Genomic DNA, 27,598 nt, shown 5'->3' on the forward strand with positions numbered 1-27,598 from the left:
CAAGTAGGATCATTAAAGTTGTGTTGAAGTGCGCAGGAAATCCTGTGTGGTTATGAAAGCCCCCACCAAAGGAGGAGCTTTTGTATCTAGCAGTCACAAACTAGTCCCAGTCAGGCAGAAGCACTCCAGCACGGATGCTCAATCAAGTCTCTTGAAACCATCTGACCGTAGGGTTTAATATGACAGAGTTGCTATCAAAATACGACTTTATTGATGAAACACTGATTAACTGACCAGCTAAACATACGAGAAAGACATTTCAGAGATGGCAGTGTGAACTTGGTATTGAACACATTTTTAATGAGCTGTACAAAAAGGCGGGGGGCAGTTATGACAACCAATTTTCTCTGGCAAAGCGCTCAGACACAGAGCAGTTCATGCAGCAGGAGTTATCCACGCACTGACGCAACATCAACATTCTTTAGCAAGTCCCATGTGAAGTATTGCAGAAACAGCTACAATCACAGATCATGCTTACATTTGAACAAAAATTAAATTAAAAGTTAACAACAAATCCTTCTCTATAATACAAACGTGTATTTGTCCCCTATGAAATCACAGGAAGTTCTCCAAAAGGAAAGTTTCTCCGAGTGCAGCTAAGGATTCACAAAGACGTTCTTGGAAGCAGCTGTCAAACATGTCACTTATTTCCTCTCTTAACTCCCTCAGCAGAGGCACTGTGGACTTACCATCTGCATTCAGGATTCTCCCAAAAAGTTTACTCCAGAAATCACTGTCAACAGTCCTGAAACAAATAGAGCGGTTTTCAGTGAAACAGTCTCCATACACGACACATCTGTCAAGATTTCCATTTATATTCAGTACTGAAGGCCCTGGGAAAACCAAATCTGAAATAATAATTCCACTTGCGTGAGTAAATGTAAAGGAAAACTAGGAATGTATTGTTGAGTTTACACGTGCGAGCCCCTTGGCCGTTCTCCAGTAGGCTTCTGGGGAGTAACCAGACAGGCTGTTTCACAGGTCTATCAAAACCACTATTTTTAAAGTTGTCTCTTCTAGTGAGCCTTATCCCTACCACCATTCACACTCAGCCACAGCACTTTTAAATCAAAGGAGTTATCAAGAGCATTCTTCGAGCCAACAAAGTTGGCAGATTCCTTTCATGAATAAGGGGTAGAGGTAAATCTTATTCCCCCACTGGCACGTTAAGTTCATAAATCAATACTAAAGAAAAGCTGCAAGAGAAATAATAGGAAAAAATGGTTTACAGCCACTTTCACTTTTTTCCCCTGCCTTCCAGCTGCCAGACTTCTCATATAGATAACATTTCAAAGACAATTAATAGCAATAAATCCCCTCTCTCACAGCTATACCCACACAACATGAATAAAAAGGTTAACTGATTCATTAAAGTCTCAGAAAACTGATATCGGCGCTAACCCCGGCGTCCATAGACTGGGCTGCTGCTGACTCCTGAAGCACTTCCCCCCCCCCCCGCCATCGAGCCAGGAGTTACATTGGCTTTTGAACAAGTTATCTGCCTCGGCTTTCTGGAAGTGACTCACAAAACAGCAGCAGCCATAGTCTCAGAAGGAATCTGGCCTGTACTATTATACTAGTAACTCTTACATTTTTCTGGAATAATTAAGTCATACAGGACCCAATAAAAAAAAAAGAATGCAAGACTTGAGGCCATTTCATTCTTGGACTTAGACAAGCAAGAGGCATGGCAGAGGAGGTTACATGTTGCTAAGGATGTCTAAAGAGTTATGAGTGACAGAAATAGCCCTAGAAATGCAAACACAGCTTCTGTGTACTACCTCACATAACCCTGCACAGGTGAAGTTTGTGTTCAAGTTTGAAAACAAGTTGTCAAACTTCTAGTAATGCTCAGATGAAAAAAACCCCACTTGATCAGAATTCACATTCTGCCTTTCCAGAAGTCTTTACTGCAGCATGGACTTAAGCGCTTTGCGGTCATTCTGTCAGCTTTTAAGTGGATTTAGCTTTATTGAGCGCCTTTGGCCTTGGAAGAACCATTTGGTGCTTTGCCTTGCAATTCCCCACTGCTTTGGTGTTTTGTTGAACTGGTAGTAAAATCTGTGACTCTACCAGTCATTCTGCTGTCTTTAAGTTTGTTTAATACTTAAAAATAATTAAGTCCTTTTTTAAAAGCTTTCCTAAGATAAGGAGGTTATGGTTGTTGCATTTAACACCAGTCAGCCTTTTAGTATGAAGCCTTTTTCTATTTCTTATTGCCTAAATTCTCAGAACATTCTTTGAGGAAAGTTATCCTGTCAATACAACCCTCAAAAAACCCAAAACAAAAACCCAACCAAACCACAAAACCAAACCCCAAAGAAAAAACCAAACCACTTTCCAAGTCACTTACAGAACTTCTGGCAGAAAGGACAGAAATAACACGATCTTTATATCTGAAAGATAGAATTACTAAAAGCAACAGGAAAGAGAATCCTGTGCCTTCATGGGTGTTGCAGGTGTCATTGCCACACATGGCCGTATTCAAAGGCTAAAGCACAAGATTAATATCCATCAGCTGGCTCTTCTCACAGGGAAGTGCTTAATTGTGCAGCCTCTCCTGGTGAATGAAGACTCCCTGTAGCAGTAAACTCACTTGTCAGAGATTACTTGAGAATTCACTGAAAGCTTCAAATTGACTAGAGCAAACGTCATCAATTAATAAGAGCCAGACACACTACAAGATCTATGCGTGAATGAAAAAAAGAGATTCAGTGCAGGTTCCTTATTCCTGCATAATGAAACACCCTGTTTACACTGTTGATAAGACTTGAGTAGCACATGTAAGTAAAGCACCTATACAAACATTTCTTGGAGTTTGTGATATTGAAAAATCAGTATAGATGAATAATAAGTCTATAACACTTTCAGAAGCAAAGTAGAAGATGGGATGGGAAACAGAAATTCCTTATTTGTATTCCAAACACGGACTTACTATACCTGCTCCTCCTGCTCCGGTTATTGCTACTTTTCATCATACCCACATCCTGATCAGGTCCCCAACACCCTGTTCTACCTTCTCGACTCAGGCCCTGTGTGGCCTTCATCTGCAGTAGCTCAATTTAATCTCTTGTAAAATTATAAAATTAATTAAATAATAAAAAATTAAATTAAAAAGTGGCAGCACTTATCAGAAATCTGTCTCTCTATCCCAACAGAATATTGTAAAAACCAGATCATGTTCATATAGAAATTCATGTGCAGGAGCCCTGTTTTTCAGAGCAGGCCAGATTTACTTAGCTCAAAGATATGTAATGTTAGAATATCGGTCAGTAAAGAGCAAAAGCCAATCTCCATCAGCGATTTAGGTGCCTTCTTTTTTTTAGTATTTCTGAAACAAAGGCAGTATAACATACGTATTTACTGCCAACCTATAAATCATTGATATTCATCTCTTCAGAGATGAATCACCCTCGGTGGTTTTGTTCTTCACCGCCCCGTCCTGTAAGTTGGTCCTCTGAAAAAACCCCAAAAGCTACAGGGTACAGTGGGGCACGCGTAGTCAGTATTCACAGGAGCCTGCCATAGCCTCATTAACTACTGGTACCAGACTAAAACAATACAGAAAAACAGATATATGCCAAGTAAAGAAAACCACGTTTTTTCCCTGTACACAGCTTAAGATGAGATTTTTTTTTTTAAAAAAGGTTGAATACAACAAACTGGAGGTATAAGTAATGCAGGTTGCTAGGGAACCGGGCAACTCCCAGATTGGTGGTAGTTTTTCTTAAAGCAATGGTTATAGGAGTACATCCACACAGCAAGCGTAGCTGATATACCACGACCCTGATCTGTCAACTAATTTCTATCACGAGCAGAGCACTCTGGAAAATCCTTATGTAATGCGAAGGCATAAAATTCTGCAGGATGTGACTAACAAAGTGAACAAGTGTTTAGTCTAAGAACAAACAAAGGGTAGATGAAAGCAGAGTAATCTTATAGCCAAAACACATTGCTAAAAGAGAGCAGTAGAAATTAATAGCTGACAACAATACATCTTAAATTATAATTTTAAATTATTTTCCTTCTTGTGCATGTGTACTGTTTCTGCAACTGTTACAGACAGAACCCTGGCATCAATGTCTTATAGTAGCCCTTCAACAGAGCCTACAATGAAAAAGGCAGAAAAAACGAATAATCTCTATTTCTAAAGCAACATGCTCACAGAATTTTTTTTTCCCCTCACCACCCACTCACTTATAAATTTCTCCAAGCTTGGTCTATCAAGTAAAAAGAGAGACTAAAGCAGTCTGGTCTGAAAGGATAGAAAAAGCAAAGTCATCCTAACTGGACTGTTGGGCTCATATTGAGCTTAGAATTGTCTCCTACACAGCACTAAGGCTACAATGAACAAGTCAAGCAGCTTCAAAATTTACGTCCCCACAGAACAAATGCTTTTGGCAACAACAGCACTAAGTTCTGTGTTTTAAGCTTTGAAGACGGTACCACTGTAAAGAAAGTGAAGGAAGTTAGAAAGTAGTCTGTTCTTTCCCAGCAGCCTCCTCTGCAAAAGGACTTACTTTGATAGATTTTGGCCGATTTTCCAGATGGAGTTCTCTTGATAGACCTGGACGTGATCCCCAAACAGCATCAAATGGACTATATCTGCAATGCCAACCAAGTCTACCTGCAACCACAACAAACATCAGAAAATTGAACTTCTGCAATCCACTACAGATTTCTACTGTCTGTGCTTTTACACATTTAAGTCTGAATTGGTTTATGTATCAGAATCATCTGGAGACCTGCTAAGCAAGAAGACTTCAAAGAGTAAAATTCTGGTCTTATTGTAGGTTCCTAAATAAACACAGTAATCACAGGCACTCAGCAGCACTGCTAGTCCCTTCACTTAATGCCAGAGATTTAATCAAATGAAAAATTCTCTTTATTCAGTATGTATTAATCAGAGCTTTCCCCAGAGTTGGCAAAAATGTAACTTAAGAAAATGGAGATTTTGTAAAGGAAACACAGGAACTAAGATGTCCTGCTAAATAGATACCCACCTGATAAGGAAGAGAACTTTTTGCCAGAAGCTGTTGTCCATGAGGGGTCTGAGATATTGGAAAGCTGTTGGGCAAACTTACTTGAGACTGTAATCTCAAGTCTAGGCTGTGAGAGAAATCCACTATCTTCAGAGCTCTTGTCATCTCATCATTAGCAAACGGATCGCAGATCCTGAGCAGAGGAAGCAAATGAAGTGTAAGACAATCCAACAAACTTTTTTTTTTTTTAAATGAAATTTAACAGCGTAGTGAAGGTGAGTCTTAGCTATGTCAATGCTCCCCTCTGATGGTTGGCTCAAGAACTACTGCTGAAAGGACTACCCCTGGTTGGAGAACCAGCTGGCAGCCTGAAGCTGAGAGATGATACTGGTATCTCCATGGTAAGCAATGGGGAACGCTAAAGGATTAAAAATGACGATCTTTTGATATTTGTTACAGTTATCTGAAATACAGTTGGTGGAACGGGAGAACAGTGTTATGTTTAGCACTTCTCCCTCTCCTTCAAGATCTCAGAATGCTTTATACAAGAAAGAATTAAGCTTCATAATTCCTTAATAAATTGAATCATTACACATTCCGAAGTTACTATCTTCCCACACTTGGTTCACAGATCACATTCCAAGGGATATGTCACTTTGTTAACATAATATGGGAAAGCGCTTAAAGAAGAAAACTAGATCTGTGCACCAAGTTAAGAGCTGGACTGTAGTGCAGGCTGTGCAGTTTGTTTAAGAAACTGTCTGGATATTCCAGTCCCACCTGCCCTTTGTATAATTTCCTGGTTTTTGGATACATGAAACCAGAAGGCAAGCTATTTAACAATATCCAGCCAGCTGTCCGGAACACTGGTAAAGTAGGAACTTGAGAACACAGGCAACAGCAAAAACATTTTGTTTAGTTTAAGTTTTACAACACCATTGTATACTATTTCTATAGAAATAAACAAAAGAAAGGTTTATTCCTAAACAAATTATTTTCACTATTTTCAGCATACACTGTAGCCTAAAAAACAGGATTGCAGTATCAGTACGCCAACCAAAGAGGAGAAATTACAAAAGCACAAGAGCTGTAGCTAAAACTCAGTATTATATATTCTCCCATATTCATACAAAGAGACGAACCTGTCTCCCAGAAAGAACACCTCTGGACTCAGATCTCCATGGACAATCTCTGCTTTGTGGAGCTTCTCTACCACACCCAGAAGATTATAAACAACCAGTAGGATAACTTCCTCCGTGATGGACTTACGCTCACGAATAACATCCTGAAAACAGGGAATAAACATTTATGTATATGCCATTCTACCTCAGATTAAGTGAAATATTTATAGCTCGCTTTTTTCCCTTACTCATCTGTACAGAGATAACAGTCCTACCCTAAATTCAGAATAATTAGATTTTGCCCATGATCAGCCTAGCCAGAATTAGAAGCAGCATGAGCTCTTAGGAGGCACTATTATTCAGCAATAGACAAAAGATCAGGAGAAGGAAATTGAACTGAAGACTGAAATCACTATTTAATTTGTATCCTATTTATATGCAACAATTCAAAATGCACTTACCAGACTGTATTTAAAATGTAAATCCTTCAGCAAGGCACTAAATGCTATGACCTTGCTATAGCAGACTGGAAGACTGGAACTCATTGAAAGATGTCAAGTTATACAAGAGCTTTAGATGCAAACCTTGTTGTGGAATAACATGTGGTTGTTGGCTCAGATCATTTATTACTCATGAATAAAGAAAATGTGAAAGACTGGCTCAAGTTTGTCTGTGAGAAACACATGATCTATGAATGAGAAACCAGCTCTAAGGCTGTAATGAACAGCCCTAATTTGTATATAGACAAAACAGAGGATCTAGATTGCAGGATTAAACATGTGAAACTATCTTGAGCAGTAGCATAACGACAAACAAAACTCACTAGTGGTACCTATGCAAGAGTTCATGTCTTCTGCAATTGTACTTTGTTTATATCTGTACTGACCCCAAGCGTGAAGCGATTTATATCCCTGTGCAAAATAGCACAGCCGTCTCGATACATGTAACAGCTGCAATTCTCACTGAAGCTTTGGTCAAAGTCAGTATTCAAACGTTCCTGTAACTGAAGTGTGATATAAAAATCCCAAGGCACGGGCTGAGAATACACCTACAAGAAGGTACATAAGAGGGAACATTTATTTTTGGAATAAAGCGAAAATTGCTTCTCTTTATACACTTCTCATCCACTTTCCTTCCTCCCCCCTTTACCAAAGACGACATTTTCTACAGTCAGAAACTTTTAATCTGTATCAACAATTAGAAAGAGGCTTGAAGTAGCAAACTTAATGCATGGAATTCAGAAATTAAAGCCAAACTTACTACGTTTTACTTTGTATTGGCCGAGGAGATGTTAACATTTCACACTTGTATAACACCCATCATATGTTACCTTTATTGCAAATCCCTTTGCATCCAACTGGGGAAAGTTAGCTGGAATAGCAAAAAACATCTTGTATTCTTCATTGGTCCAATATTCCCATTTGATACAGTAAGTCTCATTTCCTGTTACGAAAGTTCACATTCATGAGCTGTCACAGCAAACATATGTACCAGGCTGTTCAAGTTATTCCCCATCTACACCACATGAAGCTAGTGAGGGTGAATATGAAGCATATTTTAAACCGATTAGAACATAACTAGATCCCTTGCACTGGAGAGCGTCTGGTGTACCTACCAAGCTCAACGTCTTTCTCAAGCCCCATGACCGGCAGAGTGCCAGGATCCAAATGAAAAGCTGCAGAAGCAGTCAATGACTCTGGCATAGGATCTAAAAGCTTTCTACGCTGTTCAGCGCTCCATAAGAACTGAGTTTCATCATCATCTAGGAAGACAAGCAATAGAAACAGATGAGCTGAAACTAGGTGTTGAGTGTCTGTGACTTGATTACATCTGTCAGGAAAAGGTAACCTGATATGGGAAGCTTTGTATCTGCATACTGATAGACTGCATCACCTTTCAGCAAGTCAATTAATCTCTTTCCAATAGTTTCTTGTTCTGTGAAGTGAACATAACACTCATTTTTGAAACTACCTTACAGACTATCTCATCATGAGCTCTCAATAATTCTACTGTAGTGTCACATAAAATGTATCTTTCACAAGAGAGAAAGCTCTGAATTAGATTACGTACTTCTGCTCAGCCACAGCAGAATTCAAACTCATTTTGCAACTTAACACTCCTTTTTTAAATATATGTCCAGAGTAAGTGATCAGTTTGTGATTTTTAAATTAAGGGGTTTATTGAAATTCACTCCTTCAAATACAGCAGAGGTTTTATGTTTAAGAAAAGGAAAACAAAGTGGGACTTGCGGCTCTGCTGCTCATTGCAATACTAAGAATTTTAAGGCTTTTATTATGCAGGAAAATAAACCCAGACACGTAGGTCTGGGTTTATTTTCCTGCATAATAGGACAGACAGCAAATCATTCAATAGACGAGTTCATCTGTATCGAGGTAGCCTGAGAAGTCTTGATCTCAAATGATGAGACAGAGTAAGACACAGCGGAACTAGATGGCTTCTACCGACTTCCTCTCCCAAAGACTAAGACTAGTAACACCTGGCAGCATTTTAAGCTTTCACAGTACAAAGGTAAGAATCAAGAGTATCGTTACCTACTGTTACATTTATTTGAAAAGCATTGCAGTAAGATGTTGCTCAGGAAGTAATTCCATGATAGTAGATCCAGGAAACATTGTAGGTTGAAGGCTAAATAGGCACTTCAATATTTTGCTATCACAAACCTACGAAATTTATGGCCTATTTTACAGGAATAAACTGACAGACATCTGAAGTAATTTTTCTGCTCTATATAGCATTAAGGAGTCCTCAGTAGAATTACTGCATCCAGGCTGAGAACTGCAGTTCGAGGGAGATGTGCAGGAAGCAAGAAAAAAAAGCAACAGGAATGATCAAAAGTTTAAGGACGGACCATTAAAACACCTGAACAAATGCCTTCTTTTTCTGAAGAGAATCTGTAAAGATTCTTCCTCTTGCTCTAAAGATTAGTGCATATCACAAAAAACAAGTGTAAGATCTATACAAAATATTTCAGCTTTTTCAGTGACAACAGTCTTCTCCTAATTGTATTTTCACCCCAGGTCCCAAGCCAACTTCACCACAAAATAGTCTGCAGACACACAATAACATATTCTTCTCTAGAGCAGATACACCCAGAATTTTAACTAAAATATCATAATCCAAAATCAAAGGAGTTAAAGTAGGTTAAACACCTTGAAAACCATCATTCAACAGGCCAGATTTTGAAGGCTTTTTGCAACCATTCCTGTTCTAGCTGTAATATAAAGGTTTATAACAGAGAGAAACAAGGGTCTTGGGCTAGAAGAAAAAAAAAAAGAAATTAACTATTTAAGTACCAGTATTGTTTTCCTGCAATAGGAACAGGAAACATACTGCAAAGCAGCACAATAGTTTATAGAAAAGCTGAGTACAAATTCAAAGCCAAAGTTACACAATTTTCACTAGATTTCAAATTCATATTCACCTTTTTCAATGTAGCACTTTTCAGCACATCCAGCCAACACAAAATATGATTACAGAGAGAGAAAAAATGTCAAGACAAAACAAAGCTGTCTTAGAAGTTCACTACCATCCTTGAAATTTTTCATTTCAGAATTTGACCTCATTACACCTACACAGTCCCTGCTTTAATACTTTAAATAACTTCTCCATCACCTTAATATTTACATCTTTTGGATGCTGACAAGCATGCTATACCATATACCTCACTACTGCTTCTGACAAGGGAGCCACAAGTTTAGTCACAAGTCAAAGTAATGGTAAATACGCAGAAAGCAAGGTAGAATATAGGAGGTACAGAAAAAGCACCACAGGTTAGTGTCAGCTGCAAGTTATTTGTTGTGAGGGAAACTCAGTTTAGCACTAACCAGTAATGTTCTCAGTGATACCTCCAGAATCAGGAGCCGTTTCAGCAGGCAAGCTCTGGGCAAGTTCCAGTTTCTCGGGGATATGTGGGAATTTAATAGCAGATATTTGCGTAACAGAGGAAAGAGAAGATCCTGAGGAGACAGAAGAACCTGAGGAGCGAGTATCTTCCACGCTTGCTTCCATGATCGGGCTGTAAATAAAGTCATCAAGTGTTCAGACTTTCAGAAGACAGTGTCTAGATAATGCCAGCCTAGTGACTATGAAAGGATACTGTGCACTCCCAGACTTTTTTATGTTTCAGAAATCCTTTCCCATCCTTAGTGGAAAACCAATAGTTATGTCAGAGTCAGAGCTTCATTTTAGCTTCAATGATTGTTTATACTCAGAACCTTAGTCTACAGATGACTTTTGTTTTCTCTTCCATTAAATATGACTGCCACAACAGAAGACATACTAAATGCTTATTACTCCATTAGCTACCAAAATTCAGACCTGCAGAGCTTTTAAAGCAGCAGAGGGTTGGGTGGGGAATAACTCTCGCTCTTCCTTCCTAATTATAATCAGCACGGTTTCCCAGGGAACTTGCCAAGTAAATAAACACCTCCAGCATGGTATACATGTTTACATGCTAACAGCTAGCAAATCGAGCTCAGTCCTAAATTAAGAAAACACCATACAACAGATGCTTTTCTCTTTACAATGATGAGAAAAAGGAGGTGGTTTGCCAGTTTTCTTCTCTTTAGCTTTTCTCCTCTGTAGAGAAATCTAAGCCAAAATAACAGATTCCATATGCTAAAATAACTACAGAAGCATACGAGTATGAAAGGAACTGATGATTCTACTTTTAATCTCTGGTTACAAAGAGAATGTGTTTATTAATTTCTTTGCAAGTTATTTGGTAGAAAAAACATGGGGTTAAGTCCCACAGCAGTAATGCTGAAAATCCAAGTGGGCTTGCTATTACCTCTTAAATTTGCTCAAGGCAAAACAGACCCCAAGCTAGAGAAATGGCTGTCTTCAGTATATTCCGATCTCTTCAGAAAGTTGTTTCATCAGCAAAAGAACAGTAAAACCACAATCAATGAGAGACACAGGAAAAGGGGCTTAAGATGCTTTGCTGTTAATTACCTCAGTTTTTTTACACACAGAGCTTCATTGTACGCTCCCTCACAAGCCAGCATTTCCTGATTCAGAGGTGCACTCTTCGATTCCGGGCAGTCTTCCTTCAGGACGCTCTCTGCAAAAGCAGGATCTGGGACTCTCTGAGCTACCACCCCATGAAAGGGCGTTGAGGCCAGATGGGCAGCCCTAACAAAGTCACACGTGTCTTCTGGGTTGGCACAAAGGGTTTTGTGCTTGTAGGAGCCCGTCAAAATTGCATCTTCAGTCAAAGGCTCAATTCCATTCAGCTCATCCTGAAAGAAGTAGGAAGAGACAGTGAAAAGCCTGTAGATTTATGTCAAATTTTCTTTTAATTTATTTAAGAGTTAAGCATTTCTCTCTCCTCTTTCTTCCATCCCATCATCTTCCAACATGAATTGGACAGTCTTCATGTACTCTACATACGTTGCTCAAATTGAGTAACTGAACCTTAACTGTAATATAGTTGCATATTTTTTTTCCAGCTAGAAAGGGTAGCTTTGTTACCCTTTAGAGTGCTGCAGAGCTGCCATGAACTGTTAAAGCCTACTTACTATCTACCATCCCAGAAGCACATTTCAGTTCAGTTACACGCACACTATTGAAGAGTTTACTAAAACATTTGGCATGGAAGAGACATAGAACATGTAAAGCAGAACCTACGCAGTTACCCAAACTGACTCCACAACCAAAATCAGTGTGATGTTTACCATGCTGAACCCTGATAAGTATTTCATATTGTAGCTGCACATAAAATCCTTCTCAGCTCGGAAAAAAGTCCTCTCACGCAACCAGTTTAAAGGCCTATTGTGGCATGCAGTAACTAAGTCCTTTGGTGAGACAGCAACTACTACCTCTGCTGAAAGCTTTACAAACACCTGCAAACTGTCACACAAAGACACATAGCTCAGGAAACAAGATACAAAGGTTTAAGGGAGTCAAGCATATGGTACTCTGGCTGAGGAACACAAGATCCAAGATGCTTGTTTGGATGCATAGCAAGAAAGCGGATGAATCAGGAGCCAACATTTAAGGGTCCAATTCTTCAACACACAAACTTTTTAAAGTTTTAGTGTGAGTGATCCGGTCCACTAATCAGTTGCTGAAAATTTGGAAGACTCCTTACCATCACCTCCATATTGGCCACCTTTAAAGCCTAATAAAAACATGAAATTTCCAGTGTAATCTTAGCATCACCCAATTTAAATATTGTCGTGCCAGACAGAAGTTTAGAATCCTTGCTTATCACAAATCATGTCAGTCCAAGCCAGTCTCACTCAGTTCAACAGCAGGACATTATGTTGGTTTCTCCTTGACAGAAAATCTCTATGGGGTAAATTGTTTCCTTACACAGGCTTCTGGTGATACGTTTTCCTTTGCAGTTAGAGAATCTGAAGGTTTCCGAACAGCAAGAGGGCGCCGGGCACTTTTCTGTGTATGATCTGCAGAACAACTAAGATAAAGTTACATTCCATTAAATATTTGTTAGTGTAGCTTCTGATCTTCAACAGAGATTCCTCTCAATAGTTTAAGTCTGCCGACAATTTCAATCTACCACTCCCTACTACAGAACTACCAGTAAACTGCAATATATACAGCTCTCCAGAATGAGGAAAGTTCACAGAGCAGCTTAAATAGTTCTAGATTGAGGAGAAACAACATGAGAATATTTCCTCATCATGGACTTCCCAAATAATGAAATAAAACAAAAAATACATATATAAACAAAACAAAAAACCACCCCACAACCATACAAGAAACAGTACTGTATTTCAGCTGATACAGAAAGTGGTTTGATACTTCAGTTTTCCCTCCCTCTGAAGTCTAGGTCTTGAATAATTCTACCTTGTATTCTGATTTGCCAAAGTGGAGGATTCATCAAATACGGAGAAAAACATAGCAGGATCCCGCTGGGGAAGGAGACCTACATCTGTAAAGAAAAACCAAGAGGCTCTATTATATTAACAGTTTTTCCACAACAGCGTATCCAATGCTACTTAAAACATTTAATACATGGTCATTTAAAGAAATGTATTAAAAAGGTTTGGTTTTGTCGTGTTAGTGAACCACACTTTTACCACCATATTATGTTAGCTAGCTTGCTCTGTGCAGGATATGCTTTAGAATTTGTACCTTTTCCCCCAAGGCTGGCCTCAGGTCTCAGTTTCTCCTGTTCATCCTCAGAGTCTGAAAGCACATTTCCCCTTTGTGTATCTGGGCACTCATCAAGAGACTGGAAAACCTCTGTCAACAATAACAGGAGTCAATTCAGGTCAAAAGTAAATTTCTTCACCACACACCCTTCCCAACAACAAAACCGAATATATGACTTCTGATTGTATTCCTCTACCAAATCCTCTGAGGAAAAAAAGGACTTAAGACACTATCAATCTTAATGTTAAACTCTTTTACAGATTTAAATAAGACTGCATATATGAAAGTGTGAAGAAAGCTCTTCAGCTATTAAAAGAAATACGCTCCTCTGCTTGAAAGTCCTTTCAAATAGTGACAGTTCTCAGACCTCAGATGCTCGGTCTTTTGCTGAATATGGTTAAAGGCACTACTAGAATGTTCTTCTAATCCACCTAGACTTTTTTTGTCAGTTTGTTGCAGTCTTGCCATTCATATAAAAAAACCCACCACTTCCCTAAAAAAATTAAAATCTTACCCTCAGAACAAGATGGTTTATGTGGTTGAGTATCTTCAGAGACCTGGAATTCACTGTGAAAAAGATACAAACTTGTTTTTTATATTTTACACACCTTCACAAAACATAAGTAAACTTCGTAAAAAAGGCAAGCCAAGCTGACATATACTACTTGTAAAAGTTAAGATCCTTCCAACAAATAACCGAAAATAAAGAGAAACTACAGATCCTGGTTACAGGCTGATGCCTAGGGGTATATTCCATTCTGCCTGCGGAACCAGGCTGTTAGTGATCTATGTTACTGATAATTAATTATCTCCACAAATTTTCTCATTGCTGGCAAAGAAAATCCTGTATTACCTTTGCAACTGAGACTGTTTCTCCCCAACTTCTGTTGCACTGGAAAAAGTAAATCCTTGCATTCCCGAAGGTGGCAAAGCTTCTGTTATCTCTGTTGGCTGTAGAAACAAAACCATATTTTGGTTCTACGGTGTTGGAATCACAAGCCATACAACAAGGTTCCAAGAACATAATAATGATAATCCTGTGTAGGTCTTTAAAGCCTTGATGGATTATTAGTTGTCTTTAGCCATTTTTATTTGTACTTAGTTTACTTGCATGAAACAAGTCCATTCTTATTGCTTAGTGTAGTGAAAATGCATAATTTTACTCTTTGCAACCGTATATAACTTTCACAGGAGATTTTGGTTATACTGCAACTACTGAAGACATATGTAAGCAGTTACATAGGTTACATCAAATTCATAACACTTTGAATTTCATTATTTAAAATATTTACTACTAGGCCATTGTTTAGGAAATGGGGAAGGAGGGGGGAGAGAGAAAACATACTTTGTTAGCCCAACTGATGAAGCTGGGAAAAGGAAAAGCTTTAAAATGATTAATTTTTACTTGTTATTTGCAACCTATAAGAAAACTGGGATTTAAACACTACCTAGCAGTGACAGACCAAAGCATACTTGGCTTGAAAAATACTCTGCTTAGGACTTGTCTGCATAGAAAAGGGAAAACAATAACCTAACACATAATAGAGCATGCTACTGTCTATAAAACTTGGAGACGAATCGGATATGGCTTTGTGTACTGGTCTTGCCTGGGATAGAGTTTTTTTTCATAGCAGCTGGTATTGTGCTAGGTTTTGGATTTTTGACCAAAACAATGTTAACACCACAGCGGTGTTCTAGCTGTTGCTGAACAATGCTTACACAGCATCAAGGTCTTCAGGTCTTCATGCTGCCAACCCCAGCAAGTAGGCTGGGGGTGCACAGCAAGTTGTGAGGGGACACAGCTTGGACAGCTGACCCAAACTGCCCAAAAGGACATTCCGTACCACATTACATCATGCTTAGCAATAAAACCTGGAGGAAGGGGGGGCACAGAGAATTATGGTATTTGTCTTCCCAGGTAACTGCTACGCATGGTGAAGGTCTGCTTTCCTGGAAATGGCTAAACATCTGGCTGCCAATGGGAAGTAGTGAATTAATATCTTATTTTGCTTTGCTTGCATGCACAACTTTTAGTTTACCTATTGAACTGTCCTTATCTCAACCCATGAGTTTTCTCACTTTTACCCTTCCAATTCTCTCCCCCATCCCACTGAGGAGTGAGCAAGTAGGTGTACGTGGTGCTTAGTTGCCTACTGGGGTTAGCCCACACCACTTCGCAACCCTTTGCTTCTTTCCCTAGTTCCAGATTCTTCTCCTGTTGCCTTTTGCACTACAAGTTATCTATATAGAAGGAAAACGCCATTAACAGAGCTTAAGAAAGAGCAATTTGCCCTTAAGCACTTGGCATACCTTTACTTAAAAAAAAAAAATAAGTTACAAGTTTATACCTTAGCATAAAGGTATAAACTTGTCCAATTGTTAAATAACTTAACAATATGGTAAAGTAACACTACAAAACTTAGTGTAAGCCAAAAAAACCGTATTAAAGATTGTTACATATCAGTATGCTTTGATACTTTCATTTGAAATAGTAGCTGTTAGTTAGATGAGGACAATACCTGTTCACGCAGTTGTTGCTGCTTGTCATCTTTCTTCTTTAATTTCTTCTCCAACTCCTCAATTTTCCTTTGGATTTCTTCCTTCTTCTGTGCTATGGCCTGCATCTCCTCTAAGGAAGGAAAGCTTATAAGACACAATGCATATTTCACATGTAATCTGTGGCTAATCCTAAATTACTTTTAATGGGGCTAAAACGTCTGGTCGTCTTTCCCTGTTTCACAGCCTACATGTAAAGCTGTCAGCTATGTTACTTTCTCTATACCTCAGAGCAGTTAAATAACTCTCCCAGCAGAAAGAGAAAAGCAGCTGCAATGACAGATGTATGCTGATAAGAAGTAACTATACTTTTATTACTCCGTCTCAGAACATCTTATGTCATCCCATTTTGAAGCATACCTTCAGTTTTCTTTTTTGCTTTCTGTCTGTAGATTTCAGCTCGGATCTCTTCCAAAGAAAATTCTTCGACTCCAGCATAAACTTTATCTTTACAGTACATCACCACCTCTTTCTTTTCTTCAGTACCTTGCTGATGATTTTGCACTCGCTGTAGTGGGTCCTCCTCTTTCTCAGGTTTACGAGCACTTAAAACATGGTTTATGCTGGGTTCAATTTTGCAGGGAGTCCTGAAAAAACATGCAGTTATTACTTTGATTATATATACTTCACTGTAACACAGAAAAGCAATCATAGGAGAGAAAATAGCTAATTTCAGAATCTAGTTGTAGAATAGCGTAAAGACTTTCTGTTCTGTTGACAGAAAAAAAAAAAACAAGAAAAATTGAATGATAGCACATAAGAGGCAAGCATACCAACTGAGAATTGTATAATTAAAAAAAACCCAAAGAAATCCCAATCCAAAAGATTAATAAGGCCCAGTCAAGAGCAAATAAAATTCTTATGTTACTCGGAATTGCTGTGCATCCTGGAGCAGGATCTATGTTTACTTTATCTCCATTGATCTGTGTGGCCACGCAGGTGACAAGTCCCTAATCACCCTACAAAACAGTTTATCAGGCAGGATGGGGGGCATGGGGGGAGCCGGGCAGAGAACTGGTGGGACTTAAAAATGGTAGATCTTGGACTAAATTAAGCCTGGCATTTTAGGTTAAGGAAAAAAAGGGATGATTGAAGATGCAATAAGGGGGGAATTTGCTCAAGGAAAGTGTTTTGCATGCTGAGTGACAGAAATGAAGTGCCCCATTACAAAAAAACAAACACAAAAAAACCCATCACTGTGCAAAGGAGTCAGTAGCAGCCAATTCCTTAACTTGAAAGCGCTTCCTGGAAGTGCTATATACTAATTTCAGGAGAGAGGAACCAGAACTTGTGCAGTTCTACAGACATCAGTAATCCAGATGATTCCAGCAATTATCTGTACATCAACAAAAGATGATATGAAAAACTGACCTTAAAAAATGTGTTTACTGTTATCTGGGTAAATAGTTAGCTCAAAAGAAAACACAGCGCAGTTCCAAGACATCTGTTTTGGTTTGCATGTGAATGGACTCAACCCTGAACCTATTTGGGAGGTTATGAGGCTCACAGGTGCTCCTAATGGTTGAGGATTTTTTTAAAGCTTTTTTTTGTGGGGGTGGGGGCTTATTACCAAGATCACTACAGGTTCCTTCTGACCAAATCTCTGGATGGCAACTGATGGCATGAGTTGCATCATGTCTACACAGATTCAATGCAACACTTTCAGACTTGATTTGGTTGACGACCATGGCATCATGAGGAAACGGACTCAAAGGCAGAAAAAAATAAATAAATAAATCTGCTTTTACACTTTCAGCTATATAGCATAAAACTACATAGAAACTCTCCACTCAAGTTGCTTACAGCTTATTTAGCATGATGTTCAGTTCCCACCCACTCCTTTTTCCCTGGTATAAAAAGAAGACGCTTTCTGTAAATAATAAGGCTTCATATGAGACCAGCATGTCAGGAGATTTAATTCTTTGGTATCACTGACTTTCAGGAGCAAGAAATAGCCTTGTAGCTTAGAAAGAAACTTATTTTTACATATTCTTAGACTAAATTATGATGTGTCCTTGGTCAGAGCTATTCTGCAGTCCACATGCAACATGAAAACCCACAGGAATAATCCATGCTGTTAGGCATCTTTCAGCATTCTTTGATTATATGCAATTCAGAGCCATGGAAGCTGTAATATCAAACATTCTTTTCCACTTCTCTCTTCGGAAGAGCCTACATATTCTACAGCCATCATTAGCCCCAGAAAAGGAAAGGTAAGCAGCTTTGCAACATAATGCATTTTCCTCTGCTCTAACAAAACAGAGCAACCCCATCTCCTGGGATTTATCAGCATTTCAGTGAGCACTGTACAAGCAGGAAGGTAATTTCAGGCAAAACAGCACACACTCCGCCGTGCCCTAAGCAACACTGTTGTCATGGAAACTTTTATAGCTTGTTTCAGAATAAAAAAAAAAAATAGATTGAGCACAGAGTTCCCAAGATAGAGGAAAACAGCAATAAGCCTGTCTCAATTCAGGGCTGCTTTCATAGCAACCAGCATCCTAAGAGAGGTAACTGTTTTTGTGTAAACACACTGAGTTAAGCTATTAAACTAATTAGCATATATAAATATGATGTAGGCTCCCACATTATGAGCAGCTATAGTCAAACACTTCCCATGTTCTTATGCATCCTCCACTGAAGCCTCTGCCATCAAGCTAAAGCACAGAGCTTCTAGGTTGACGGATTTTAAATTCTCATAGATCCAGAGGCTTGACTACTTGGCAAAACAAGTCAGAATTTTCCAAAGCAGCTTTCATAACTTCAAAAGCAAACCCAATTTCAAACTGAAGACTCACATGACTTGTTGCTGAGCCGACTCTTCCACGTACGGGGTGAAACTGGGCAGTGGGTAGGGCACTTCTATACCAGAATGGGCAGTGCTGCGAGGACGCTGAGGAAGGAAAAGTCAATGCTAACAGCTTAAGGATTCATTTTTAGACTCTACATTCCTCTGTGCTCTGAATCACCCTTTTCCCAAGGTTTGGCTCATTTGTAGTTTTTGTTATTTAAAAAAATTGAACCTGATAAGACTTTTCTAAAATTATGTTCTGGTGTGTAAACAGCTACAGACCATCAGCTGAGCACCAGCACCTAAAAAAAAAAGCAAGACACACTCCTGCATGTCCTTATCAGTTCCTAGTTTCTGTTATTCTGAGGGAATGCTGGTCAAGCAGGGTATTCCAGTTGCTCCTCTTGTTTGTTTTCCAGAAATGCTACAGTCCCCGTTTTTCAGCCAAGACTGATCCAGTTCTATGACAGTATTTCTACTGCTGTCCACCAAGAACCTCCAGACTTCTCCATTTTCCTCTCAGAGGCTATTCCAACACCACAATAATTCCTTTATCTGATTCTGGGCTCCATTTTTTAAGAGAAGAGTTGGAATTTAATCTGGCAACACACTACTCTCACAGAATCACAGAATTGTAGTAGATTCTTAAGCAGAAAGTTAGATGGTGGGGATATTTCACAAAGCAACTTCTCTTTTCCACCATTTTTCAGTGTTCTCAAACATTGCCATCTTCACATTGGCAATAAGAGAGAAGCCTCTTTCCTCTGTGTGGCTTTTACTATCTCAGCCCATTCACAAAAGGTTATTTTTTCACTGCAATACAAACCAGAATGAGCATCACACTTCAGTGAAGAGGAAATAAACATCCTCAACTCTTCTGCTAGTTGCAGATTTTTTAGTTGTTTTTTTTTTTTAAAATTACATTTAACAAATTTCATTAAAGGGCGAACAGAGAACTCTAAGGACAGACATTAAAAGAATACAGAAGCTTTTGGGGACAAGAATGAATGCGTTAAGCAGCCCAAAGCAAGGCAACTGACAAAAGAAGTTTTACATTAATAATTCCTCCTTCTCGTTCTTCTCAGCCAAATTAAACCTGTGGTTTACTAAACTTTTCCATTCACTTAATAAAATTGCATTATATCTGGTAGTAATTATTCTTGGAGTTTCCATTAATTTCAGCCCATTTACTTCTGTCCCCTCATTCTAGTTTTTGTTTCTAAGCTTCATTTATAATGACTTCCATATTGAGAAGTCTAAAATAATTTTATCACCCAATTACTTTCTATTCTTCCCCTCTAATCTACAAAGAACAGATGAACACTGAGGGTTGTCTAAGGACCTATGGAACAAACTCGATTTCATAAGATTAGTTTCCTTCAGATAGTGTCTTGGATCATTTCTCTAGAACAGCTTAAACACCTGTAGAACAGCTTTTTCTTTTCATGTCTCCAGCATTAGTTTAAACCATTGGAACCTACTGTCTGTCATCCTGTTGTCAGGATAACTATTCCATTGATACAGTAGGTCTTCAATTCTTTTGATCTCCACTCTTCTGCTTTCCTCACAAGCACTTCAAAACAGACTTGCAGAACACTGTACATGCCTTATTCATAAGATAGGAAACAAGTTCTTCCTTCAGGTGGTACTGTATGATATCAGTTTAACTCTTGCTCTTCTTGCACATGTAATTAACTAATACTTAACTTCTCTACCCTTCTTTGGCTAGTGTTTTCCCTCTTATATTACTTTTCTGCCCTCCCAACAGTTTGGTAGGCCATCTCTACCAATTTTTCTGGTTAGCAAAAACTGTAATTTCTTGATTTAAGAACTCTAGAGAGCTTTTTTAAAACTTATTCTAGCAAGATCGGCTTGCTAAACTTGAATAGGTTATGCATAGCCAGAGATTCTGTAGAAAGAAGCTAGGAAGATCTGTGGTTACAAATAGACACGAGCCCCGGGCAAGGGAAAAAGAGTATGAGCTCTGTCTCGGGGATCATAAGCAGTCATCAGCTTACACACCCCTTCCTCATTTTTTTCAGTCTATTTTGAGAGTTCTTACCCTGCCGGTGTTCCAAGGTCCTGCACTTAGTTCATTTTCCTTGGCCCTTGGAGCTGGAGGTGCTATCCATGGCTGTGGTGTAAGCACGGGAATCTCAGGTCCAGAAGCTGAATTTTCATCAAACACAGCAAAACCCAGATTATTTGAAAGTTGCTGGGAATTTAGACTTCGTGAGCTTCTGGTTTGGTTCGTGGCTATAAGCAAGAAGATTTATACAAATTAACCTTTAACTATCACACTCAAGTGCAAAATCCACAACAAAAAGATGTAACTCTTCCAATAATAATATGTGGCTTCAGCAACTGAATGTACCTTTAAGTGCATCTCCTACACGATTAATTGGGGCTCTCACTTTTTTCTTCCCCCTGCCTTTTAGATCTGCCAGTGAGCTTCTCTGAGGTTCTGCAGTTCCCAGAAGATCCATATCATTTTCATCAGGAGCTTCCTCAAGCCCCAGTAGCGCCTGCCGAGAAACACGGGTCTGAAACTGCCTGAAAAAAATATCGGAGAACTCAGCATAAACTTCATCATACCAGATATGCACCGAAGCACATAACGACTACTGTAAATTCCTCACTTTAGCAGGAAGCATACCTGTGATGGGACTGGAGTTTGTCCAAAGGCTCAGCCTTGCGCTGAAGGCCTTCCTGGAATATAAGATCCGCCTTCTTAAAACTTCCTCTAGCCTCCAGTACTTCTGCCCAAGTGATGTAGAGTAGCGCCAGTGTTGTGCCAATTTCCTGGCTGTGTAGATAACTGTACAGATCCAAGGGCTCGTTACAAAGATTTCCCTGAAACAACCGAATTACTTCAGTAATTGCATTGGACTACAGAGGATTTCAAGTTGACGTCTGCATTTTGATGCCTCCTGCCTCCTCCCCCATTGATTTCAGTACAAGTCTTACAGGAGCAGTTGTAAGGCTAGGACATATAATCGTATCATGTCACAGCACACAAAGTAAAGAAAAGGAATTCAGTAGGAGAAAAACAGCAATAACGAGAAAAACCTCTGACTGCATGTATATATTTATTATTACCAATTATTACCAATCCCTTAATTCTAGCCCGCATGTTCAGTCGTTTTTTTAGATATCTATTTTTTTTTAATCTTAGATAATTCAATGATTGAACTACATCATATTAGTATTCCTTAGAATAATTATTGTATCTTTATCTCAAGTACAGCATATTTCTTACCAGTTTCAGAACTGGTAAATCAGCTCAGGAAGCTAAACCTGGAGAAAAGTTGCTTTAAGACGATGACAACAACAACAACAAAAAATATAGCAATGGAGAGACAGGGCAAGACCAGAACACACTCAGCTTGGTTTTGCTTAAATGCAATGCAAATGTGGCTAAAAGACAGAAATTAAAATAATTGCTAGGACAGATATAACACCTAAAACATATATTTAAATCACTTTCTTTTCTCCTTAAATAAATATTCAAGCTCTACTCATTCTAACTAGCTTTTCCAAAAGAAAACTTATGGACTTTGTAGCTGTCCAGACTGAAAAATCCTAAAAAAGGTCTGAAGATCCTATTGAAAATGAGATGTGTAATTCAAGAGTAGGTAACATGTTTGCAGAGAGATATTTCTAATATTGCACCAGTTGTACAACATACTCTTTGACTCTGTTACAAAAATCAACTTAACTGTGTGCAAATAACATGACAACTACCAAGAAAAAGGAGCACCCAAGGGATATTCACAAAACACTCACAAACTTGAGCCAGAGATTAAGATAGCGAGGATCTTTGTAGTATTGCCGCTGTTCATTGAGCGCTTTCACTGCCCTTTCCAATATTGCTGCAAGATTACTCTCCTTCCCACCTTGGGGGAAGGTCTGCTCTGTCCACTTGATGTACCTAGAGATGGAATATATTCACACGAAGTCAGTTCTGCATAAGACACAAGGCTTCTGTTTCTGCACAACATAAGGGGATTTAGAAAAAAATTAGGCATGGTATTGAAACACAACACATTACTCAAAAAAAACTGTTATAGAATTTATCTTTTAATGAGTTTCTTATTAAATTAGAATATTTTTCCCAGGCATTTACAAGGATATCTGACATTTCTATTCTTTCTTCTGAAATAAAACAAAGACTTACCGGTCCCAGACATCCAGTGGATCATCTCCAGTGTAGAATCGGATTTCGGATTCGAACTCCCTAACGAAAAAAATTATACAACCAATTAATACATGTGTATAACTGTAAAGATGCTTTTTACATTGTAAACTAAGACCTTTGCTCGCTTGTACCATTTCTTAGGTATAAAAAAAAAAAGGCTAGGTTAGCATTTAAACTTGTGCTTTTACTGAGACCAGAACAATCAAAAAATATAAGCTTTGGCACTCCTCTTCAAAGTGAAAGCACTAGGAAATGTATCATTATTTAACAAGAACAGACATGAATCTTTCCAAAGGATATTTCCAAGAGTGTCTATGACCCTGAAGCTTATATGGTCTCCCTTGACAGAATGCCTGTTTTTTTTATGAAGAGGTAGTAGCAGACAGATACATTGTGAAGTTTAATTTTTGCATTAAACTTCCCTTATTTAAGTATAGGAGGAGGTTGGAATGATGATGGAACAGCCTGATGATGTGACAATTACAGAACTGCACCAGACACATCTAAGTGACCACACTGACAGTCATCATCTCATCTAATTCATCAACTCCCGTGCATCACTCCATCCCTACAACATGATGACTTCAGCCTCAGGCAGCCCATCAAGAAAGAAAACCACCTTGCAGCTTGAGTTCGACAAAGAGCATTAGCTTGTGTCTAGCAGTGACTCTAACTTGATCCTGTAGAGCTCCCCAGGCAGTCCCTTGTTCTTTGAAGGCTCTGCTCAACCATACCACTTCATAAACATAGCAAGCCAAGCTAGACAAACCCTCTTGCAGAGTCCAGTACAATGATTCCGTGGCTTTCCATGAAAAAAATCCAGATCCAGCTGACAAGCACTGGTTCAGTAAGTACTGAGTAAGTGTTCATAGACATTGCTGACTTCACATGAAACCACCCAGACGGTTCAACACAACAAGCACCAGTGCTTCCAATTCTGACAACACAGTACCAACACAACTATGCAGACTCTTCACAAAGTCAACTTGGCCTTCACAGGTGTGCTGGGTTTTGGCTGGGATAGAGCAAACTTTCTTCATAGTAGCTAGTATGGGGCTATGTGTTGGATTTGTGCTGAAAAACAGTGTTGAAAATACAGAGATATTTTTGTTACTGTTGAGCAGTGCTTACACAGAGTCAGGGCCGTTTCTGCTCCTCACACCGCCCCGCCAGCAAGTAGGCTGGGGGTGCAAAAGAAGTTGGGAGGGGACATAGCCAGGACAGCTGATCCCAACTCACCAAAAGGATATTCCATGCCATATGACATCATTCTCAGTATATAAAGCTGAGCAAGAAGGAGGGAGGGAAAATGTTCAGAGTTATGGCATTTGTCTTCCCAAGTAACTGTTATGTGTGATGGAGTCCTGCTTTCCTGGAGATGGCCGAACACCTCCCTGCCGATGGGAAGCAGTGAATGAATTCCTTGCTTTGCTTGTGTGGCTTTTGCTTTACCTATTAAACTGTCTTTATCTCAACCCACAAGTTTTCTCACTTTTCTGATTCTTTCCACCATCCTGTTGCAGCGGAGAGTGAGCAAGCAGCTGCATGGTGCTTAGTTGCCAGCTGGGGTTGAACCACAACAGGGCACATAAAGTTGAGGATCAGACAATAGAAATATAACTGAATAGGTCTGGGACACAAGATGCCCCTTGAAGTCACACAGACATAGCTGGGGACTACTGTATGCAAGACAGACCAAACCCAAGCCGACTTTGCCCACTCAGGTGTCTTTGCAGTCCAGAGAAGACATACAGAGATTGTGCCTATTGTGCCTACATTATGATAGTAGGAATCATTTATCTCCAAAGAAATGCTCTGCTTCAATGGGTTATTGTAGCAAAGACAAAAAACCTCTCCTCTTTGTAACCTTTATGTATTTTTCTTAATGAGTATGTTTAAAAGCACAACCAAATCTCCCTATTGTTTGTTGTTTAAATACTCCATTGCAAACTTAAAAATAGTAGTCTATCCTGTACAGCACCCACAGCAAGTAGTACTAAATACCTGGAATGTGAAAGTAGCATAGTCATCAGTTACTAAACTTCTGTTCTTTTATGCTTTTATTAATGCCTATGAGAGTAGAACAGTTAAATAAGACAGAACAATTGATGAGGCAGGAAGACAAGGGGAAAGAAGGTGTCAAAACATTGCTCACTGTTTTTTGAGCTGAACAGCTGTGTGGCTGGAGGTCTCCTGCTGAGCCAGTGCTTCCTGCAAGGTGGACATGACACGGCCCTGCCGGAGGGGTTGCACATTCTCTTTGCTCAGCTCCCACTCATCATTGCAGTCCTGTGACATGACAGCCTCTCCTTTAAATTCTGCATTAACAACAAAAACAATAAGGAGTTGATTCATTAGGCAGGATAATAACCTGAAACCTGACAGATCTGTCATTAGGTGATCATAGAATGGTTATAGAGTTGGAAGGGACCTGAAAGCCCACCCAGTGCCACCCCCTGCCCTGGGCAGGGACACCTCCCACCAGCCCAGGTTGCTCCAAGCCCCGTCCAACCTGGCCTTGAACCCCTCCAGGGATGGGGCAGCCACAGCTTCTCTGGGCAACCTGGGCCAGGGGCTCACCACCCTCACAGCCAAGAATTTCTTCCCCATATCTCATCCAAATCTCCCCTCTTGCAGAGTAAAACCCTTCCCCCCTCGTCCCACGGCTCCCCTCCCTGCTCCAGAGTCCCTCCCCAGCTTTCCTGGAGCCCCTTGAGGGACTGGAAGGGGCTGGAAGGTCTCCCCGGAGCCTTCTATTCTCCAGGCTGAACCCCCCCAGCTCTCTCAGCCTGTCCTCCCAGCAGAGGGGCTCCAGCCCCCCCAGCATCTCCGTGGCCGCCTCTGGACTCGTGTGGATCTACCACACGCTTTCTGTGTAGCTGTAAGTTTAGGCCCCCAACTTTTAGAGGGAATTCCCCTCCATGGGAATGATATGAAAGAAGAGCTAAGCACTTCTTTACGATCTAGAATCTCGGGCAGGCGATGTTAGCAGGAAAGGCTACTAAGATTAAAATCTTTCCACCCCACCTGCGTGCTCCCTTCCTTCCCCCCGAGGTTACCACCCTCTCCGAGGTTGGCGAGCGGCGACCTCCGGCCGAGGGGAGCTCGGACGGCACCGCAAACCGGGCCAGGCCCCTCCGGCTCTTCACCTACGAGCGGTTGTAGGGGACTGGCAGCACGGCCGAGTCTCGACCCCAGCCTCCCTGCGGTGAGGGGAAGAGAGCTGCAGCGGAGACTCTCACGCACCCCGTGCAAGCGAACAGGCTCCACTACCACAGAGAGAGAGAGGAGAAGCCGTTCGCGACGCGGTTCCAGAATGGCGGCTCGTCCCCGGGACGCACCCCCGCCTCCTCTTCCCTCAGGCTGGGCGGAGGGGCCCCGCGCTCTGCCGGCAGCGGGAGGAGGGCGGCTTCCCTCAGCCGCACCGCCCGCCACAGCCACACGCACCGAGCGCGGCGGTCCCCGGTCCGCGGCGAGCGCGCGAGCCCCGCGCTGTAACGGCGGCAGCAGCCTCGGCCCCCTGCAAAATTCAAACTCCAACCGCCGCCAGCCGCCTCCCCATTGGCCAGCGCCGGCCCCCAGGCCCCGCCTGATTGGCCCCGCCGGCAGCCGGCCCCGCCGCACCGCTGCATCATGGGAGTTACCGCTTACCCTCAGGCGGCTCGCGCCGCCGCGTGTCGGCGGGGCGAAGTGCAGGGTTAGTTTTGTAATTAGTGACTTTGTAATTGATCTCATCTGAAAAGCAGCTGTCACCACAAGGAGCGTTCCTGCTCGTATGTGTTCCCTTCGTTTCCCTTGCCCAGCTCTGGCCTGATGGTGGCTCTGCTGGCGACCGAAATCTGCTGATTTCTCTCTAGGTTATTTCTCTGCCAGAAAATAATTGTGGTGTTTTCTCTGAGGGGAGCATGCCTTTCGGCATGCAACTAGCCATTAGCTTGGCTTTGTTATCCCAGAGAACCTTGCTTTTCTGGTATCCCTGTCAAATACTATGCAGTGTTTGAGCTCCCCAAGCTGCCTCCAAGTAACTTCTGTGATCAAAACAAAAGGGCGTATTACACAGGTACTAACTATCTCGGCCCACAGCGGCGGTATTGCTGTATTAACGTGGTGCTCAGCCCGGTTAATTGCCTTCTCTCCTGCAGCATTGCAAGAGAGAACTAATTAGCCCAACAGGCTGCAGTAATACTGCTATGCTGCTTCCAGTGCCAGAGCAAGATTCTTCTCGTTTGCCCTTAATTACACGGCATAGGCATGTCCTCAGAGTTAGCAACCTAGTAAGATGGCTGAAGGCAGGCTGAGAGAGCTGGGGGGGTTCAGCCTGGAGAAGAGAAGGCTCCGGGGAGACCTTCCAGCCCCTTCCAGGCCCTCAAGGGGCTCCAGGAAAGCTGGGGAGGGACTCTGGATCAGGGAGGGGAGCCGTGGGACGAGGGGGAAGGGTTTTCCACTGAAAGAGGGACGGTTTAGATGAGATAAGAGGAAGAAATTTTTCACTCTGAGGGTGGTGAGCCCTGGCCCAGGGTGCCCAGAGAAGCTGTGGCTGCCCCATCCCTGGAGGGGTTCAAGGCCAGGTTGGACGGGGCAGAGGAGTTGGAACTAGACGACCTTTATGGTCCCTTCCAACCCAAACCATTCTATGATTCTGTGAAGTGATTTATAGCTCCCCACACTAGTTTCAAGTTGTTCTTCAGCACTGGCTTGTGTTCCTGCAGGCTAATTGCTATGAGTTAAGGCTAGTTGTTTACCTCTCTTTTAGTGAAAGTTGAGGTCTAAATAAAACCCAATATCTTCAGGGTCTTAATTATACAGATGT

The 27,598-nt window shown here is 40.8% G+C and overlaps 1 protein-coding gene across 4 annotated transcripts; it reads right to left on the reverse strand.

Annotated features, from left to right (window-relative positions):
- Positions 1 to 235: 235 nt before the first annotated feature.
- BUB1B (BUB1 mitotic checkpoint serine/threonine kinase B) lies at positions 236 to 26,340 on the reverse strand. Of its 4 annotated transcripts, none has more exons than XM_063332249.1 (24): positions 26,236 to 26,340; positions 24,944 to 25,106; positions 22,768 to 22,827; positions 22,377 to 22,521; positions 21,247 to 21,443; positions 20,965 to 21,143; positions 20,653 to 20,846; positions 18,598 to 18,692; positions 16,160 to 16,386; positions 15,763 to 15,872; positions 14,097 to 14,194; positions 13,758 to 13,810; positions 13,223 to 13,333; positions 12,935 to 13,019; positions 12,440 to 12,542; positions 11,078 to 11,364; positions 9,949 to 10,139; positions 7,719 to 7,865; positions 7,434 to 7,546; positions 6,990 to 7,151; positions 6,125 to 6,267; positions 5,004 to 5,175; positions 4,521 to 4,627; positions 236 to 745 (listed from the first exon to the last, which is right to left on the reverse strand). In XM_063332249.1, exons 2-24 carry the CDS (start codon positions 25,084 to 25,086, stop codon positions 556 to 558), a joined length of 3,312 nt encoding a protein of 1,103 aa, XP_063188319.1. In that variant the 5' UTR covers positions 25,087 to 25,106; positions 26,236 to 26,340; the 3' UTR covers positions 236 to 555. The 4 variants fall into 4 exon arrangements, with proteins under 4 accessions (XP_063188319.1, XP_063188320.1, XP_063188321.1 ...); XM_063332250.1 differs by having other exon boundaries at positions 9,970 to 10,139; positions 26,035 to 26,303; XM_063332251.1 differs by having other exon boundaries at positions 7,434 to 7,474; positions 26,035 to 26,303.
- Between the last annotated feature and the right edge of the window lie 1,258 nt (positions 26,341 to 27,598).

Source organism: Chroicocephalus ridibundus, chromosome 4 (assembly GCF_963924245.1).
Source record: "Chroicocephalus ridibundus chromosome 4, bChrRid1.1, whole genome shotgun sequence".
Taxonomy (NCBI): domain Eukaryota; kingdom Metazoa; phylum Chordata; class Aves; order Charadriiformes; family Laridae; genus Chroicocephalus; species Chroicocephalus ridibundus.

Bases quoted from the DNA above. Each gene is read 5' to 3' on its own strand.
- BUB1B (XM_063332249.1), bottom strand. From the start codon at position 25,086: ATGTCACAGGACTGCAATGATGAGTGGGAGCTGAGCAAAGAGAATGTG. The intron at 13,020-13,222 runs GTACAAATTCTA...TTTTCTTTACAG, and splicing joins GGCCAGCCTTGGGGGAAAAG to ATGTAGGTCTCCTTCCCCAG. The intron at 6,268-6,989 runs GTCAGTACAGAT...CCCTGTTTTCAG, and splicing joins TAAATCGCTTCACGCTTGGG to GATGTTATTCGTGAGCGTAA.